General features: G+C 45.8%; 1 protein-coding gene across 1 annotated transcript in view; it reads right to left on the reverse strand.

Moving 5' to 3' along the window:
• Nucleotides 1-328: 328 nt before the first annotated feature.
• The window catches only part of PTCH2 (patched 2), a 76981-nt gene continuing 57856 nt past the window's right edge, over nucleotides 329-19453 (reverse strand). Inside the window, exons 13-29 of the mRNA XM_081913917.1 lie at nucleotides 16141-16262; nucleotides 14561-14708; nucleotides 13898-14029; nucleotides 13617-13772; nucleotides 12832-12924; nucleotides 12590-12715; nucleotides 12209-12327; nucleotides 11268-11670; nucleotides 10097-10409; nucleotides 9364-9506; nucleotides 8828-9008; nucleotides 8305-8588; nucleotides 6869-7006; nucleotides 6112-6254; nucleotides 5242-5341; nucleotides 4706-4954; nucleotides 329-4099 (exon numbers count right to left, since the gene is read on the reverse strand). Coding sequence (XP_081770043.1) covers nucleotides 3686-4099; nucleotides 4706-4954; nucleotides 5242-5341; nucleotides 6112-6254; nucleotides 6869-7006; nucleotides 8305-8588; nucleotides 8828-9008; nucleotides 9364-9506; nucleotides 10097-10409; nucleotides 11268-11670; nucleotides 12209-12327; nucleotides 12590-12715; nucleotides 12832-12924; nucleotides 13617-13772; nucleotides 13898-14029; nucleotides 14561-14708; nucleotides 16141-16262 — 3264 coding nt within the window. The 3' untranslated portion in view covers nucleotides 329-3685. The remainder of the gene's footprint in view (nucleotides 4100-4705; nucleotides 4955-5241; nucleotides 5342-6111; nucleotides 6255-6868; nucleotides 7007-8304; nucleotides 8589-8827; nucleotides 9009-9363; nucleotides 9507-10096; nucleotides 10410-11267; nucleotides 11671-12208; nucleotides 12328-12589; nucleotides 12716-12831; nucleotides 12925-13616; nucleotides 13773-13897; nucleotides 14030-14560; nucleotides 14709-16140; nucleotides 16263-19453) is intronic.

The raw sequence follows: 19453 nt of genomic DNA on the forward strand, positions 1-19453 counted from the left end.
CAACACACACTTCTCTAAGATGGAAGTCTAGAGCAAAACAAGACACAATGTCAGAAATCTGTGATGGGATTGCATCCGCATTAAGTTTTACCAAATAATAGCCAAAAGGGAGATTCAGACCAGGACAGTGGTGCTGAGGAGAAAGGCGTTTAACCCTTTCTCCCAGCACCATTTCCCAGCTTAAAGCTTCCTCCCCCAGCTGTTATTTGTCCTGTTAGGAGAAACCTATGCGTACAGCCTGCATCAATCTAGTAGGTACACTCTTGACTACAAACACAGAGACTCCAAAGCGGGGACCAAAGAACTGCACACAGGCACCATCAGAAGATAGGTTTATATATAATATATATTTACTTTTAAAAATAAAAACTTCCATTGCAAGGCTAGAGGTCTGTACAAACTACAAAAATAAATCTTTTTTCTTTTCATATAAATAATTTATATGGCATGACAACATTTCAGGTTAAAAGGTCTCCAGCACACCTGCTACATACTCACATGCACACGCGCACACAGATACACACATGCACACACAATGTGTCCCCCTTTCCACCGTTTCCTGTGCTTTGCTGGTCACAGACTTGTTGGGGGTGCGGGGGGGGGAGGAGGAGAAACACAATTTCTATTGTGAGTTAGCTAGAAGCACTTAGCAGTTTTTTAAGCAGTGGGTGGGTGGAAAGGAGAGCGAGAGAAGTGGGGCATACATGTCAAATGTTGCTAGGTTCTACCTTTGACAGTGGTTTCTGGTCTAAATAGTTTCGTGGTGAGAAAACAGGACAAATCTAAATGGTCAGAGGTATCTCTGCCACATGGCAAGTTTCTGTGTGCAGGGAATTCTCTCCAGATCCTAGAAGCAGTTTTTAATTTTTAAATCAACTGAATCAATCCATTTCAATCCTATTGAAGCTGCTAAGGGGGTTCACACAACCAAAATGTGAAAATCTCAGCAGAAACTCCCTTGGCAGCAAGAAGTGAATAGGCAATCCGGCATACTTTGGGGAATATAATTACAGCAGTTATTGGGCGAAAGGGAGGGGGAATATAAAGTGCCTGCGGTCAAGAAGGAAGAATGTCACTGAGGAAGTGGATTCAAAGGTGAATCAGCCCTGCTATCTCACACAAGTAAGCTGTGGTGTGTCAGTCTCTGTGCCCAAAAACTACACACAATTTTATGCCCAAGTGGGTCAGAATTTCACACAGCCCCCAAGGGACAACTCCATGTTGGCAAAGAACAGCTAGAAGACATCTGCACTTCTTAATTTATCTCATTCTAAAGACAAAATTGTAAAGTGTTATTCCACTACAAATGTCAGTGCCACTGAGAAACTGGCAAACTACTTGTGTATATAATTGCAGTGTAGAAAGATGTTGAGCAACTTCTGCAGTTGGAGGGGTCTCTTCCTGAAGCCCAAAATCTCCAAACCTGCAATCGGGAGTACCTAAAGTTATTTCACTGTCTTAGGTGAAAAATACATTTGGTCCAAAACCTTGCATCTTGTTGAAAGAAATGTGTGCTGAAAACTGTGGCACATCCATCAGGTTCCAAAATCACTCAAGAATCCTAACAAACAGAATATTTTTTCCCAGCTGCCATCTTTTTCCTTTAGAGTAGGTCAGTGAGAAAGAAAGAAAATAACTTCTTTTTTTTTAAAAAAAGTATTGTGTTTCAGGATTTCGGTTTGAGCTGTTGTTTTGTGATTGATGCACAGGGCAGAGCTGGCCAGAAAACTGCACTTTGAATTTTGTGCAAAATTCTGATTTGTGTCCTGAACCAGAATGGAAAAACTGAAACACTTCATAAAGCAATTTTGACTTAGCTATGTGGAAACCAAGCATGTCAGATGGAAATGGAACTGGTCCTTGAGAACCAATCCTACTGCCAAGCGACAGTTCATTTCTTGTTTTTCAGCCAAAGAAGCTGAACCGGAAAGAGATCATTCAGAAACAGAAAAACCAACCACAGCACTCATACTTTTGGGCAGGAAATGGAATGTTTTGCCCAACTCTTTTCTCCCGTTGAACATTTTCTGCTCTGATTACTACATAGGGATGTTTTTAGGTGGGAGAGAATCAAAGGATAATTTTACACATGATTTTTTTCCTACACAGAAATATTTGTGAAGAGATGGGGGGAAAGTTCTGTACACCATCAGTTGTGAAGGTGCAGCACGAATGTTTGTGTTGAAAGTATGCAGGTCAGGAAGCTAATAATCTCAGTATAGGAAAAACATGTGTTGAAAAACTCAAAACAGTACATTGTCCTTAACAAGGGCAATGAATGGCTGAATTTACCACAAGGTCGCCCAGCTTTCTTATTAAAGTAAGCTTAAATTTCCATTTGAAACACTTCCTTCGTAAACCAACACAGTACACATACATTTTTGTACTCAGGCAGCAGTCTCAGACTACAAACTCACTTGTGAGAAGTACCTCTTAAAACATGGAAGCAGAAAAAACATAAACCCATATAAACTGCTCTTCCAGAAAGCCCTGGTCTGATCTCCATCTGTGTGGGGTAAATGTCCTGCAGGGCCCAAAACCCTGCCCTGTATGATTCTCATCTTCTGTTAGTCACAAATTATTCCTCACTGATATTCTTGGGAAATGATGAAGCTTAAAATGTAATTTTTAAAAGGAAGTACTTATGGGACACTTGTGTGATGGGCTACCTTGGACTGAGGCATGCAAGCAAAAAGAATAGGGCAGAAAGGTTTTTGTAGTGTGGGATAGGACAGGGAGGAATTTAACAGGATTTGGAACAGCCAGATGGCGAATGCTGGCATAGGCAGACATGCCGGTGGAAGCAGGAGCAGAGTGCAGCCCATCCCACACAGCTTGCATAGAAGGCGCTAAGACACATTGTGCCCCTCCATTGCATGCTCCCTCCACTCCACACGCCCAGGGGGTCCTCTCTCCATTACCACCCCACCCTGGTGTTTCCCCTTAAAGGGATACGCCACTTTTTTTTTTTTAATGAGGGAGCTGTAAAAATAATAAAAAATAATTATTATAATTATAAGGGGGAGGGTTCGTGACTCTTTTTTATACAGCTTAAAATAATAATAATATTAATATTAATAAAAATAAAAGAATAGCAGCACAATGCGGGAGGAGTTTCCCCACGCACAAGTTGAGTCCTGTTCTCTCCATGGGAGGGTCAGTGTTTGGGCAATTCTCTCGCCCTGCCCCGATGACAGCCATGAGATGGTTCACACAGCATATGGGGAATTGTCACTTTCATTTTCCAGGTTCGATGGGATGGGAACTTTCCCTGTCTGCAGGTGAGTGGGCACAACGTTATCTGGGCTATCACAGTCCAATGTAAGGATGCAAACTAGGGATGTTTTGAAGCCAGAAGTCCTGGTAACCAAGAAACCCAGCATGTTTTTGGCGGCAGATAACACCTAGAGAAACAAGGCATGGGAAAGTGGAGTACCAGGTGCTGAGAGATTCTCCCATCAACCTTTTCACGGCAGTAGCTCATCTGGCCTTCTTGCTCCAGTTCCCAAAGGCACTGTCTATGTCTACAGTTGTTTAAACACAGGTATCCATCCTGCTTCACAGTCTGCGGTGTGTGTATGTGTGAACAATCTGGACCCCTGACCCCACCAGGGATACTGTGCACATCCCATCCCTGAGGCAGGAGTTCTAGACCCAAGGTCTTGGGCCTGGCAAAAGTGAAATGCTAGTGCCTCTGGTCTAGGCTCTGCAATTCCAAGCTGTTGGATGCGTCTTTACGAGGCTCCTCAGGTCCATCAGATTCAAAGCCCTCGTGTGTGTAGCCCCGGCATGAGCCAGGCAGGGGTGGGTGCAAGGCCAGCATCACTGAGGCAGTGGCTGTAACTGTGGTGAAGGTGCCACCAGATGCAGGAGGCGGCACTTTGGTGCTGTGGGCAGTAGGGTCGGTCCGAGGGGGATTGGGGGCAGTCTGAGCCAGCCGAGGCCTTTGTTTGTGGTTTGGCTGCTCTTGCTGCTGTGAAGCGTCTTTGACTTCTGTGACAGTGGTTGGCAAATGTCCTCCAGGGGTCACAGTTTGGGTCCAGTCTGGGCTGCACAACGACAGAGGCGATTCTAGGCTGGTCTTGTAGCTTTTCACCACCTGCCCAGGAAAGGAAAGGCTGATGTTAGTGTATTGGATATGGAAGGGAAGAAGGCAACAACACAAGTGCAGTTGGCATGGAGTCCTTGTGACAGCAACTTTCAAACCATAAAGCAGCAAATTCAGTAAGAAGAATCCGAAGCACAAAGAGAGTGAATTATGTTGCCCTAAGGTACTAAAGAGGAGACTTCAACCACTGTACATGTGTCACGGATGCTTTAGCTGAGATTCCTGCATTACAGGGGGTTGCACTATCTGTTTTAACTCCTGGGACCTGGGAATAGAAGCTAGACTCCTATTACCCCATTATACATTACTACAGCCACATTGCACCCCAAATATATGCTCCAATGTGCTATGGTCTGTCTTTCCCAGAGATCCTAGGAATTTTGTCTCACAGAGACATGCCCACCCCAGTTCAGTGCCTACTGACATACTAGCATAACAACAGAAACAAACATTCCTGGTTCTCTTCTTGCCTTGCCTCCCAACTCATTTGGGGACACTATCTTTAACTAGAATCCAGCTGCCTTTGAACGCTGAGACCACTCTCTCCATCCAGAGAAACCAGAATTCTGGCTTCCCCAGCTCTTGATTGGCACTTACGGTGATTTTGGGGAAGCTGGGGCTTTTGCTGGCCTTGACCAAGATATGTGATTGCGCTGGGGGGATGATGTAGGTGCTGCGGTCATCTTCACCCGTGTCTGATGCTCCTGTGCTCTCTGAATAGTACTCAGAGTCTGAGGAGTCACCAAAGGCTCCACCATGCCGCTGTACGTAGAAGCTGTGGTGGCTGATGGGTGGGGGGACGGGGGACGGTGTCGGCAGGCGGCTACCGTTATCTGCTGGTGTGACCTATATGACAAAAAGCAGAATACACACTGAGAAAACAGGGTGTCAAATAAAGGGTCTTTGTGCATGATCCCTGAGAGGCACAGGCTTTCCATTCATTGTAGTGAATCCTGAAATCTATTGATAGCAGGTGAAAGCCAAGACCTACGTTCTATTACGACTTGTGTGACTGTTCAAGCACTTCACCTCAATCTGGCAGTGGGTTTTGACAGTGAGATATAGGACCCCTTCCGCTTTTCTCTATGGTTCTTCACTAGAGCAACCTGATAAGAAACAGAACATTTTCTTACCTCTGCAGGTGGTCCAATGATAGACAGCAGGACAGGCAGCAGCACCAAGCCATTGAGCAGCCCCAGAATGGTCAGGATGGTGAGCACAGCAAAGAAATACCTTTGGGGGGGGGAGGTCAAGGTGGTCAGTAATGGTCAGATTTGTCATTGTGTACAATAGAACTTTAGGATGAAAATCAGTTACTGCTCTGTATATTTTTGTCCTAATTCCAGGAAGCTGAGATGCACCACAGTTCTGTGGCCTTTGTGAAGAGGGAGGATTATTTACCCAGGTGGCAGCAGGTGGCAGTAAAGCATCTCAGCCTCTTATCAGGGCAGCCAAGTATAGAGTTAGTTCACCAGCACACATTCATTTACATTCTCTTGCACACTCATTACTGTTACACCCATGCACTGACAAGTGCTATCCTTCAGTCTCAGCTCAAGGTTGCTCCCTATAGAAGATTAGAGCGTCCCTTTCTCTGAGCCAGCAGACTTGTAGAGCTCACAAGCCTTAGCTGCCGTAAGGGAAAGTGTCAGAGAAGGAATACAGTAAATTTCTTGTAGAATGTCTTCCCCTCAACCCGTTGTAAGTAGTGGTCTTGAACAGGGAGATTTCTCCAAATTTGGCAGAATGTATCACTGCCCCTCCAGGGCTGCATTGAACCCTATTAGATTCTGCCTTTATATCCATTCTTGATCAATGAGACCTTCAGACCTATTGCCCCATGTGGTGTGTCACCCAAATTCCCAACAGATGTCAAGAAAGACAATTTCCCATTCTCTAGCCACTCCTTTTACTGATACCTCTGGAAATGGCCCCCAGCACATTGGTCCAGAGCAGCACCAGAACAGGTATACCAGGGGAGAAGAGAGACACATGACAATCACCTCAGAATGAAATCGAACTCTGAACCAGCTAGCATAAGGACGCCAAGCAACGTGGAGACAGCACCATCCATCACAGGGGCAAACATGTGCTCTAGGGCCACAGTAGTGCGCAGGTTCCGGTTGCCAATGGCCGTGAGAAAGCCCTGAGAAAAGACGAACAGTCAGAATGCGACTAAAGAGAGTGACTTGTCCAAGCAGACTGGGAGAAAGAACAAGGAGCTAAGCCCAAATCTGTTCTTGCGCACTGAGTCAGCTGGTATTGTCAGAGCTGGAACAGGCTCATCTCGAAATGACAGCTTGGACTCTGCTTTTCATACCATACACAGCTATATCATTATATTCAGCACTAATTAAAAGAACTGCCAACCCTTGGGTGCTGCACCCACAATTATGGATTAAATTCTGCTCTGACCACCCAGAGTACAACAGGGTAATATTAAGGGGGTAATGAACCCAAAATTTATTGATTCTCCCTTATAGACTCCACTACTGATCAGGTTTGAAACAACAGATAAAAACCTAATAATCTAAATGCTCTGGTTGGGTGCCACTAAAGCTATTTGAATGTATATGGTTGTAATACTACACACCAAGTTCTCTGGTGTGAAAAAGAGCTCTTGAAAACTCTGCAAGGGAGTTCAGGGACCCTATTCCTTTCAGTATGGACCCACGGAGCTTCAAAAAGAGGAAGTCTCACTGAATCACATGCTCTAGACATGGTAGCAGAATGGGCTGTGCTCACACAACTGCTTCTTACCAGAGCCACATGTACGGTGAATTCCACACCAATTCCCACAGAGGCGATGAGGATGACTACTGGGATGGCACTCAGCTTGATGCCCATCAGGCCCATGATCCCAAAGAGCTCGACTGTCATCATAGCTAGAACGAATACCTACGTCAGAGAGAAGGGACAGCTCAGTATCTTACCTGCAAGCTATGGTTATGGACATGTCAATTACAGCAATGTACAAAGCCCAATGTTGTGGTTAACAGGTAGATTAAGAATAGGTACCTACAAATCCATAAGCTCATATGTATGTAATTTCTGAATTCAGAACTAATTCAGAAAATGTATAAATCTCATTGTGGCACATGAATACCGGGTTATTAGTTAACAGTAATCACCCAACCACTACTACCATGCCTGTTTGATACCTTGATATATATATATATATATATATATATATATATATATATATATATATATATATATATATATATATTATTTAAATATAAATATATATATATATATATATATATATATAATTATAAATATAAATTATAAATATAAATATAAAATTATAAATATAAATATAAATATATATATATATAATTTATTTGTTTGTTTGTTTGTTTGTTTGAGCGAGCTGCATTATACGCTTTTGTATGGTAAACAGTAGGGGTATGGGGCTGTGCACACCCTAGCCCTAAAGGTGGATAAGGATGCAAATATAGTAGAGCACCTGCATGTTAGTGTGCAGGCTTAACCCTTTCAGCACTGTGGAAAGAAGCTTGAGGAGAGAAAAAGATATTTACTTTTTGCTGCAAAGGTAAAGCTTTTATTTACAGTCTATCTGGTAGCAGATGTGTGTTTACCATTGCATCTGCATACAGTGGGAATCGGTGCTCATTCCCAGCTCCTTGGTGCGTACACCTGTACAATGCATACATGGTGTCTGTTGCGTGCAAACCTTAATACATTTATGGAAAATATGTGCATGTTCATGTTTTTTAAAAAAAGAATATGAGAAGGTACGAAAACATTCCAGACTTGCAACAAAACACTCAATTTCTGCAGTCAGAATAAATTCTACAAACTACTGCAGCAAGGTTTTTTTTTAATGTATTACAGTACAGCTGCAAAATTTTGAGTTTGGGCAGAACCTGAATGGTTTAAAATGGTCTTTGGTATTGAAGGAAAACTTTTTAGGACACTATGTAAGGCAAGGGAGACGGAAAGGCAACTATGCAGAGATTACAGGAAGCATCACACTAATTCTCCCCCACTCCTACTTCCAAATTTCCTGTCCTAAGCACGAGAGCCAAAAAACTGATTTAACTAACAGTAACAGTGTTTGACAACCATTTCCCTTGTTGCACAATGCTATATTGCTACTACATATAACGTTTGGAGCTAAAACATCTCCCTTACTGCTAGACACCCTGTTGCTCATGAAAAAGGATACTCACAATGATACTGGCGGTCCAAGGATTGAGGAGTAGCAGGGTGCACACTAGAAAAGTGCAAGCCAACACAATACTGATGGCCTGTAGAAGCCAGTGTCGAAGGCCAATGTACTGCTCCCAGAAGAGGAAAGGGTAGCCACTAGGGTAGCTGAGAACACCATGCGTCAGGGCCACCTCGTCACAGATAGCACGCACACTCTCGATGGCTGCCACGAAGTCTGATGTGTGCCGCAGTCCATTGAGGTAGAAGGGGAACTGAGCAAACTCCAGAGGCTGTGCAGCAGGGACTGTCAGAAAGAGAGGCAGCCCATCAGATATAGTGGCCTTCTGCCCCCTACTCCCATCTCTAGGGCCAAAAATGAATTGCTTCCTTTGCCCATGTGCCAGGCATGGCTTGCAAAGGTGGGAAACATACATCATAAGGATTTACACTGTGGAATTGCCATAGAAGTGGGGATAGGACTGAGCTGAAACAGTAATGCATGCTGGAAAGTGGAACAAGAATGAGGCTGCTGCCTGAACTCACTTCGAAGGTTCTCGCCAGTGGCATCGTATTTGTCGTGGATCCATTCCGGGGGTGGTGGGTAAAAGTTGGCTTGAGATGCAGCAAAGCCAAGAGGGTCGTTGCTCACCCACACTGTCAAACAGATGTAGAAGATGTCAGGAGGAATGATCCCATTCTCATCCACCAGGCGGCGAGTTGTCAGCTGTAGGCAGATGGAAGGGATGAGGGCGGTTAAGAAGTATAGCAACTGATAGTAAGTAGTAGCAGCGGTCAGGGTGCTACTGGACAGGTGCTATAATTTGGCAGGCAATAGGGCTGAGGCCCCTCCTTGGGCACCAGCTGGCTATTCCCAAAGCCATGTAGATCTCATGTGTTCCTCCATCTCCAAGGGACCCCAAATGCCTGTGGGAAAGCTTTCTCTTCTCTCCATTCTTTTGCAGTGGGGATCTATCTCCTCCTTCCCTCCTGGTACACCAAGGACTCACCCTTAATTCTCATGGCACACTGGGTTCTCTTTGGCTGCCCACTCCCAACTTTTAGATTGCTCCCCCACTTACTTGATTGAGGTTTAAAGGTTCTTTTTTGTTGCCTGTCTGGATGAGGAGCTTGTAAGCTAGGGCACCATCTTCTGATCCATTGCGGTAATTCTCCTTGGTGATATGCCCAGCTTCCCAGTCCCGGTCAAAGGCTGCCTGTAGACCTGCAGAACAGGGGGGTATACGGTTAAGTGAGTGCCATCTGTGGAACCCAAGGCCCGGAAGCAAGAGCTCCTCTCACTAGCTATGCCAATCCTTTCCCTTCTTTCATTGACTCCACCCCTTTGCTGTTTAACTCAGATCTCTCAGCCCCTGCAGCATGTTTTGGTCCCTACTTTAGAGGAACAAGAACAGAGCTGGTAATCCTAGAAGGCAGAAGGGCAGCTGTACAACTGTGCAGGTGAGCATCTCCACAAACATTTATATTTATTTATTTATTGAATTTATATAGAATTTATATACTGCCCCATAGCCACGGGTTCCAGGGTGGTTCACAGAATATAATCAGAATATAAAAACTACAAAATACATAATCAAAATAAAAACAGCAACTCTATAATCCCAACATATTTTTAAAGGGTAAAGGATATCAATCAAATCAATTACAAGTTAAAAAGCAACGTTTTTGCCTGTTGCCTAAAGGTGTCAGGTGAACTTCCCTGGGGAGAGCATTCCACAGATGGGGAGCCACTGCAGAGAAGGCTGTAAACAGTGCAGGACAGGAGAGAGGGTTGGCAAAGTGTCCTTGACTCACCTCGCAGCCAGTCCTGGAGGTAGTGCAGCCACATCTTTGGCAACTGGCGGTTCTCATCACGCACAACATACTGGATGGTGGTGAAGGCCTGGTGCAGGCTGTAGAGGGCCTCCTGTGAGCTGGGGTAGTCAAAGCCACCCTTTGTAACCACAAACATGTTATAGAAGGAGAAGTATTTGAACTGAGCTGAAATGAAGGCGTGCTCCTTTGTGCCTCGTGGTAAAATATCCGTCAGGTAGAGTCCATCATGCACCTTGGTTGTACCGTAGAGGCTCAGGCCCAGCAGTGCCAGGAACAGGACTACAACAATTCCCTGGAAATGCAGAAAGGAAAGAGTGAAGACGGATGCACTCAGACCCCAATCTCTTCTGCAGAAGCTAACTTTTCCTCTGTTGCTGTCAAGAGACTTGACTTAGCAAACATAGGGAGAATGGAAGAAAATCTGTGGACAGTGGACACAGTGGACAGCCAGATGTTTATGAAAAGCAAACAACTGCTTGGGGGCTGGAACTGCAACCACCCAGCCCCACTTCCTAGTACCTACAGTATGTGCAGGGTATGAATTGCCCCCAATGGAGTTTATATCAAGATGTGCCATATTGTGGGAGTATGGTGCATACTTGTCAGGCAAGAGAATCAATAATGACAGGTAGGGAGTTTTCCATGCAAGGGGGCACATAACACACACATATATTAACCTTGAGAACATAGTTCTTTTGACTCTGTACCTGGACCTCTCTCTCTCTGAAGGTAAACACACACACAATATCTTAGATCATCTAGATTATCTGTAACTGACACAGCCACTTCATCTGGAATTACCCAAGGAAGATGCAGAGCCTTCATACCTAACTTCCTAGATGTGTAAAAATAGACTAGGAAAGATGTATAGCTCTTGTCTTTGAATGACTACAAGGGACATGCAATCTTTGCCCCTGATAGGCAGGGCACAGGGGAGAGCAACACCATGTTCTCATATAGGATGACATGCACAATGACTACATTTCAGATTGCGTCTCTCATCTCCGAGAAGAACAGGGAGCTTTAGTTCTCCATTGGCTGTAGTGCTGGCATCACAGACTTGTTACCCAGGATGCTGTACTCCCCCCCCCTTTTCTTTCAACATAGGACAGAATGCCACCCACAAAGAAAGCGATTCTCAGCTGCCTACCTTGGTCTGGCTCTGCAGCAGGATAGGTGCATATTTGTCACGAGCAAAGCTGGAGAGGTTCCAATGACAAAGGGGCAACGGCACACACTCCTGGGCGCTTTTGTTCTCATCCAGCTGTGCCAGAAGATCACGGGTGGAGCTGGCAGGGGTGAAGACTTGCGACCCCAAAGGGTTGGCAGGCAGGAGAGTGGAAGGGGTGGTATAGACATGCTGGGTGGGTGGTAAGATGGTGACCACATGACGCCCGGAGGGATCGCACTGGGTGAAGGCCTGAACCGTAGTGGTGATGCGTGTGCTGGTGGTCAGTGCTGGATGTCCATGCGGGAAAGCAGGTGCTGTGGAGTTGTCATTTGCATCCGTGTATTCCTGTGGCTGAATCTGGATGACGTGGGAGGAGCAGAGGCTGTGGGGAGAAGAAGACACTGAGAAACTGCTGGTCAACACACAATCCCCTAGCTAGCCAGGCATCCTAACTCACACCCAGCATCTGGATATAACTATCACAAAAAGTTCCACTTCTCTTGGTGAGCACATAGAGATACCCTTCACAATGTCTTTAAAGGGGCTTTTCAGAGTATGCTGATTTTATGTGCAGTTTGATGTGCATTTTGACTTGTTCTTATAGACAAACTTTTACCATAATAAAGAAATGTGTTTTTCAAAATGTTGCTGAGAGCACTACCATCTGTGCAGCTGGCTTTGTTCTCTTACAGCTGCATTTGATCCTCTCTTCTTGGGCTTAATGACTTTTCCAAACCACTGCCCCCAATTGCAGCATGCGTCTCCTCTCCTGGGAGATCTGATGGAGTCCAGCCTAGCCAGGGAGAGCGCAGTACTGCCCCAAAGGAGAAGGGACTCTTGGGGGGGGGGGCAACTGTCTCTCCACCGCCAGCAGCTACACATATTTACTTACGGACAAACAAACACTCTTAAGACAGTACCTGTAGAAACAGCACAGAATATCAAGCCTCTTGTTTTCACGCCGGTGAAGGTCCAGACTCAGGATGGCAGGAAAAATGAAAAGCACCATGGCAAAGTTGAACACTACCACGACAGCAGCCTGCAAGGAGATGAAGGAGAGAGAACAATTAAACATGTTGAAGATCCTGAGCCAGGTCGCCCTCTGTATAAAGAGGGGCATCTATCCTTCAAGGGGAGGGATCACCCAGCTTTCCAGCCAAGGCCATGGAAACTGGGAGCACAGCTACCTCCAGAGTGGAAGTGAAGGCTTGCCTTCAGTGAGATTCTAAGAAAATGCAAATGTGCATAAGCACAGTTTGCTGACAAACCTGCAGGGAGGAGCTCCTAGCAGAGGGGCTTACCTGCAGAGAGAAGGCACGCAGTGCTGGGATGGGCACAAGAGCAGCCATGAAGAAAGCAATCATATTATTGACAGAGGTGAGTGCCACACTGGTGCCACTGCGGCGCAGGCATTCCCCAGTCCGCTCCTGCATTGAAAAGGTGCAAATGAGGAACCGTGAGAATAGAGTTGAGGACGGGTTGAGCGTGCACTGGCAATGCATAGGGACTCAAAGGCTTGTGCAAAAACAGGGAACCTTCTTACCTTGACAGGGACGTGCTGGCTGGTCTCTGTGAAGGCGTGTGCCAGCAAAAACATGTCATCCACACCAATGCCCAGTGCCAGAAAGGGCAGCACCTATACAGATATGGAGGAAAGCACAATGGGAGGAATCCCAATTAGAGGAGCACATCCAGGACTTGCTCAAATCCCACAAAAGTAGAAACAGGTCTCAGGCTGCAAGCTGTGACTGGAAAGTACCACAAATTCTTCATTTTGCTGTTATACTCAGGCTCTGAATGATTCTCATGTTAACCAAAGTCAGGTTGGTTGGTGACTCTGGCGGGCTTTTGCTTTCTGCTAACATATATTTGAGTCACCTGCACCTGGTTTATTAGGCTCCTTCCTTGCCTTGCAGGCACCTGAGCTGAGGCTCTCTTTGCACAGACTATACTCCTAGTCTGCACCTGCCTCTGTACAAATGGACAGTTGTTCTTTTTTAAAAACTCAGCTGCTAGGGAATATACAGTATCGTATATTCCTCTGGAACTTCTGAACAAGAAACAGCATGTAGGCAGCTAGAGTGATCTGATTGCTGAAGGCAGCACAATGGTCATTGGAGCATCAGGAACAGTCAAGTGCTCTCTACAACACAGCACCTTCTAATGCCAAGCAGGGATAGAGAGGCAGAACATAACCTCAGCATTGCATAACCTAAGAAATTGATAGGGTAGACAGTTCTCCCGCTTGCTGAGCAAAGAGGAGGGGAAATTGATGGAGAACAAAGGGAGGTCATTAGGGAAGTCAGACCTCTCCAAAATGTGGCCTACCTGGGTCGTGGCTGCATTGAATGAGATTCCTAGCAGAGAACACAGTCCAAGTCCTGCTGCCACGGAAAGGGCAACCAGAAGAACCCCAGCCAGGCCCACAGCACCCTGTGATTTGGAACAGTCCCAACGCAGCATGGTGACACAGGCATACGCCAGCTGCAAGTGGAGGAGAATGAGACGGCAATTAATGAGAAGAAAGGCAAGGATGGAAAAGCTATGCTTTAGTACACAATGGAAGATAAAGGAATAGGAGGGAGGAGAGGGAAGAAGCTGCTACACACCATCAGCAGGTACCCGCCAGCCACACGGATGGCGCTCACATCTGAGAAGGATTTCATGATGTCATCGAGTGTGGTGGTGGAGAAGGCATGGATAGTCTGGGAGGAATTCGCAGGGAGAGATTCCTGGGCCAACTGCAAGAGAAGCAAGACTCATGAGATACTGGGAGGAGAAGAGTCATCTCAGTGGCTGGGATGCTTCTCACATACATAAATGCATCCACAGGATCCATCTACACACCAGGCATAGGCATGAAGGTTCATTGGCATGAAGGAGCCTATATGCTGCTATACATGCCATGTAGTAATACCAAGCAAGACAGAAAACTGTACAGGGTCCATACACTCAATTCAAGAACAACTGGCTATGTTATCACCCTATAAATTGTTTTTCATGCCATTCTACATGCTCACAAGCATTCATGGTGGCACCCAACCTTTTCACACTGGCAGATGCATATTTGCATGCAGCCCTACATAATATTCTGCTCCTCACTGACAGACCTGCATGCAGTTTTGCACGTCATCTTCCTAGCATCTTCCCTTCCACGCACACACTTTTTCAGCCTTTTGTAGATGCATTTGTGTCTTCACCCTTGCACACACCTGCATCAAGCAGCCCTGGAGTTCCCACACAGATGCCACAAACCAACCTGTCCATCTCACCTCAACAAACTCCCGCTGCCAGGCCTCCAGCACAGCAGCTGCCTTCTCCTCACTCCAGCTGATGTCGTGTATCTCATAGTCATCCCGGTAGTGCTCAAAGAGCTGTCGTGGGCTCATCAACAGGAACATGCTTTGTAGGGCTTCGGCTCTGCAGGAAACAGAAGCTGGATGAGAGACAACCCTTCTACTCACAGGCAAGGAGGCAGGACTCCTTTCAGCTCTGGAACTAGAGCCTTTAGGCCCGATTGCGCCCCCACTGCCCAGGCTCAAGGCAGAAACCCAAAGCCTGATTTCTGATTTCTTTATCTCACAGTCAGCCCTCATTCTGTGCACAGTTCTTTCACAAGCCTACTTATGGGGCTTTTTCCAATTGAAACAGGTGGCTAGCCACCCCTATCAAAAAGGTATGCAAAAGGTATGCACGCCATGTCGATCAGCTGCCATGGAAAAAAGTCACTGACTAACGTTCCACACAAAACATGAGAAAAACCAATAGGCTTTCGCAGCAGACCTGTGATTGTAGCAGATGATTTGCATAGAAAGTTCACCATATATACATCCCAACTATACACAACAAGAAAAGCCTGCACGTATTGTGTTCTAGAAATGCATGAAAAGAGCTGGGAATGGCTGCAGATGCACCTCCCTGTAATATCAGAAGCACATCTCTTCCTTCTGCCTGAGCCTTCCAACTTTAAAAGGTGAGGATCTTCCCCCCCATTTTCTGGCTGCTTCCCATTTTCTGACTGCTTCCTTGCATGTGATTTTAAAACCCAAGCAAGGCGATGTATAGCAGCAATAACCCTTGTCCTCAATCTATTGCCCATTCCTTAGCCATTTTTGCATCTCCTTGCCTTGTGAGATATGGAAGGGTTCAGGGACACAAGAATTCCCCTCTGAAGAACAATGGTTTTCAAAAGCTGACACTGATTATGACACTGCCCCCACCAGCATGCGGAACGTGCCCCACCATGCCAAAACAGAAGATATGGCAACCTGTAGAACAGATAAGTGCAGGTGCCAGCACAGTGCAGACTTGTGTGGAATCAACTTCCCAATGTTCATTTGAGCCCCTTTCTAGGATCAGGGCTGCGGATTGCTGCAAGCAGGTGTCTGTGCTGTGTCTTCCAGCATCCACGGCAGCTGGAAGGAATTGGGGTGGGGGGAGGTGGCTTCGGGAGGCAAGGGGTGATGGCAGCCAGAGCTTCAGGGATCAACATAAATCCCATGGCTTAGGAATGCCCAAGCCAGTTGCTCCTAGGGTCAGGTCGCGGACATGCACCCACGAGAATATGAACCTCAGGGGCATCAAGTTACAAGCTGGCTCAGGAGGCAGTTTACTACCACCCCCAACTGTGAAAGGGGTAGCAGCGAGAGTCCAAGCAGTTCCCAGGAGCCACACTGTCCTCTCCCCTCACCATTCAAACACAACATTTATGACTTTGTCCATCCTTTTTAATTGGCCCTGCTTGCAGGGAAAAGCCATCTGCTCTGCATAAAGAATTCCTTAGCTACCGAGTTATTCCTGGCCAAAGACCTCTGACTTGACAGGCACACACACCACACAAACACACACTTACCCCTGCAGTTTGCCCTGGGAATCCTTCACAGTGCCACCCAGGATCAGTTCCTCTTCCCAATGCATGTATTTTCGTGAGAAGCCATGGCAGCCACCTGTGAGCTCTGAGGGGATGTCTGGTTCCTGGTGGAGACAACAAGAATGGAATGTAAAATAGCAGCATAAACTCCAGACATAAGCACAGGTATTTTAGATGCATATGAAGGACACCACTATAGCCCCATCTCCTGCTTTTCATGGAGGAAGAAGTATCTTTGCACACTTCTGACTTGTGCACTGTGTACATTTACTACTACTACTACTACTGCTACTACCACCACTATTGAAGCAGAACTGTTCTGCTTAAGACTAAGGGATTATATGCTATAGCCCTGACTAGCTGGCTAATAAAACAAAACCCAGCTGTTATGGAAAGCAAGGGCAAATGTTGCTCCTCTGCAAATGTCACATGTAAAAAACAAAACAAAACAAAAACCGCGCACACACGCACAAAATTCTCAGTAGGACATGCAGCCTGCTCTAGCAGACAGAATATTGAATTTGAGTGACCCAAACAGGTTTAAATTCCTGCTCAACCATGAATTCATTGAGCACTTTGGAAAAGTCAACATTTATTAGCTTCAGTTTTGTATCCAATAAATGGAAATAGGATAGAAAAAAATGTAAAGCACTTTAGACATTAACCATGCTACTAGAACAATCCATGTCTCTATAAACAAAACAAAGAATATTTCCCATTATTCCGTAACACTATTCCAGCATTCTGTCACATCCAGGAGTGACCAAGAAATTGAACCTTATAGGGAACTATACAAATAGGAACAGGCTTAATTCTCACTGGCTGGAGCTGGTGTAGCCCAAACACCAATGAGGTGCCCAAGTGCTTCTCTTTGCCATTACCCATTAGTGAATAGCTGACGTCCTCTTCTGTGGAGAAAAGTAAAGTTCTGCCCTTTGGGACAATGTTGGACTGGGGGCTAAACCTGCCTCCAGTCATGACCCTGGGTGGTCACTCCCTTGCTAATAGGGACCCTACATACGCATATGCCCTTGAAAGGCAGACAACAGACAGAAGCTCTCTTTTAGCAAACACCACATACGTAAACATAATAATATTGCATATTCTGCTGGTTAACAATAATGGGCAAGGCTTGAGATCCTCTCTGGAAATAATCCATTCTGCTCCTAGCTATGTAACCTCACATCTGACAATAATAATCCACATTTCAGTTCAGTGACATTGGCCTGGAACAATTAAGAAGGTTTACTAACAACTGTCAGAATAACTACTCCTTGGAGCAGCCTGATGCCTCCCTGATTGCCGAGGATGGAAGACGGCGACATGCCATATGGCATTGCCACCATTATCATAATGCCTGGAACCCTGAGACATAATAAATCACACAATCTCTGTGCAGGGAAAGTAAGCAGAGCTAAAGAGATCTGATAGATTCTAGCTTTTATGTGAAAGTGCTCCATATCGGTTCTCCCCTGGTCTAGGTATTCTCATAGAATGAGGACCCAAAAACAGTCTGGCTCTGTCGCCCTGCAATCACCAGTGAGTCACCCACACAGTCATAAGACAAGCATCAAGCAATGGGAAAAGCAGGAAAATTCCTATCACCTTGTAAGCTGGAGGACAGCACTTTCATAAAGTATGCCAATCATGGCTTCACATACTATCTATCTACCTTGCAAAGCAGCAGTGCCACATTTTTAGCCAACAAGGATAACAACAACAACAACAACAACAACAACAACAACAAGCCCATTTGGACAATACCAGATGGATGAATTCAATTCAGCTAATGCTTGATAATATTTATCCAACTAAAAGAAATATAAGAAGACTCGGTATTATACCAGGCAACTACTATGTTTTTCTGCATATAAATCATAGTGTCTATTTGCATTTGATTGAGGAGTTTGCAGAATCCATTCTGACTATATCATCCTGTGTGTGCGTGTGCTTGCCCACAGGCACACTGGGTGTTCCCTTCAATCCTACAGGCATCTCCTTCCTGCTCCTGTGGTGGCAGCGAGAGAAACTGGATAGCCATAATGATAACAGTCTGGCTTTCAAGCCAGGAAATGTGGAATTATGGCTGCAACTCCATCCTCCCGCTTCTTGTGCTTGCCCTTGGTCATATGTGCTCCGTGTGTGTACGCACACACTGCTCTCTCCCCCCTCCACCTTCCAAAAGCTCCGAAGCTGCCATCTGTTCTGGGACACATTCCAACTATGACCACCTGCTGGTGAGCACTTGCACTGCGTCTGCCTGGATCAGCACCATCATTCCTGCCTGTGCCTCTCTGGCACGCTGCCTTGCATTCCACATCTCCCCACACTCCTGGACGCAGAAGGGCAAAGCTAACCAAATGGGGGACCCCACAGTGAATCCAGCCTTTGGGGGCACACGGTGCCTGAAAAGAGGCCCCTAGCTCCAACAAGACACAAGGAAGCTATTCTGTTGCTTTGCACATGTGTTACAATCTGAAGAGCTCTGTGACTTCATCGAGCCTCCTCCCCACCCCTCCCAGAGTCCAGGCCAGAGAATCAGCTCTACTTTTTGCAGCCAGAATGTTCATTTACTTTGGCTATATCAGTCTTATGTCATGGTATATAGTGTGTACCTTGCACGGGTGCCAGCTTGAATAAAATAAGCCCCTCCTTGCATAATCGATCACAAGATGCAGGATGCCTACACCATTTGAATGGCAATGCCCATCAACTTGGGAGGGATCCCTCAAATATCTTATTGGGGGGGGCAAAGGAGTTGGCTCCGATGGTACCTTGGCTACTGGTATCTTGAAAAGGTATAACAATTGGGGAAACTGCCTTTTTATTTGGTTAGCATGTCTTAGGAGCGTTGAATGGCACTCGACTTTTTGCCACATTTATCTATGGAATTTGCAGATCTCTTTAGCTTTGTGATCCCAGTTAAGATAAATCATTTACCAAATTCTTTGCCCATGTGGCAAATTTTGTGTCCGTTCTGCAGAATTCCTACTGAGTGCACTTCGCAATATTACAATTTTCTCCTTTTCAAAAAGGCTATTACAAGAAGGTTGCATTGTGTGTGCAGCTGTCCAACCTGTCTTAGTACATCTCTTAATGTCAGATCTAAGCATCCATAAAATGGAACTCTCCTCCTTAGGAACATAAGATGCTGCTTTACATGAATTCAGACCACTGGTCCATCTAGCTCAGTTATGCCAAAGTTGATTGACAGTGGCTCTCCAGGGTTTCAGACAGGAGTCCCTTGCAGCCCTACCTGGAGATGGCAGGGACTGAATCTGGCATGCAAACCATG

This window comes from Podarcis melisellensis (genome assembly GCF_964234715.1).
Source record: "Podarcis melisellensis genome assembly, chromosome: 6".
NCBI classification, from domain to species: domain Eukaryota; kingdom Metazoa; phylum Chordata; class Lepidosauria; order Squamata; family Lacertidae; genus Podarcis; species Podarcis melisellensis.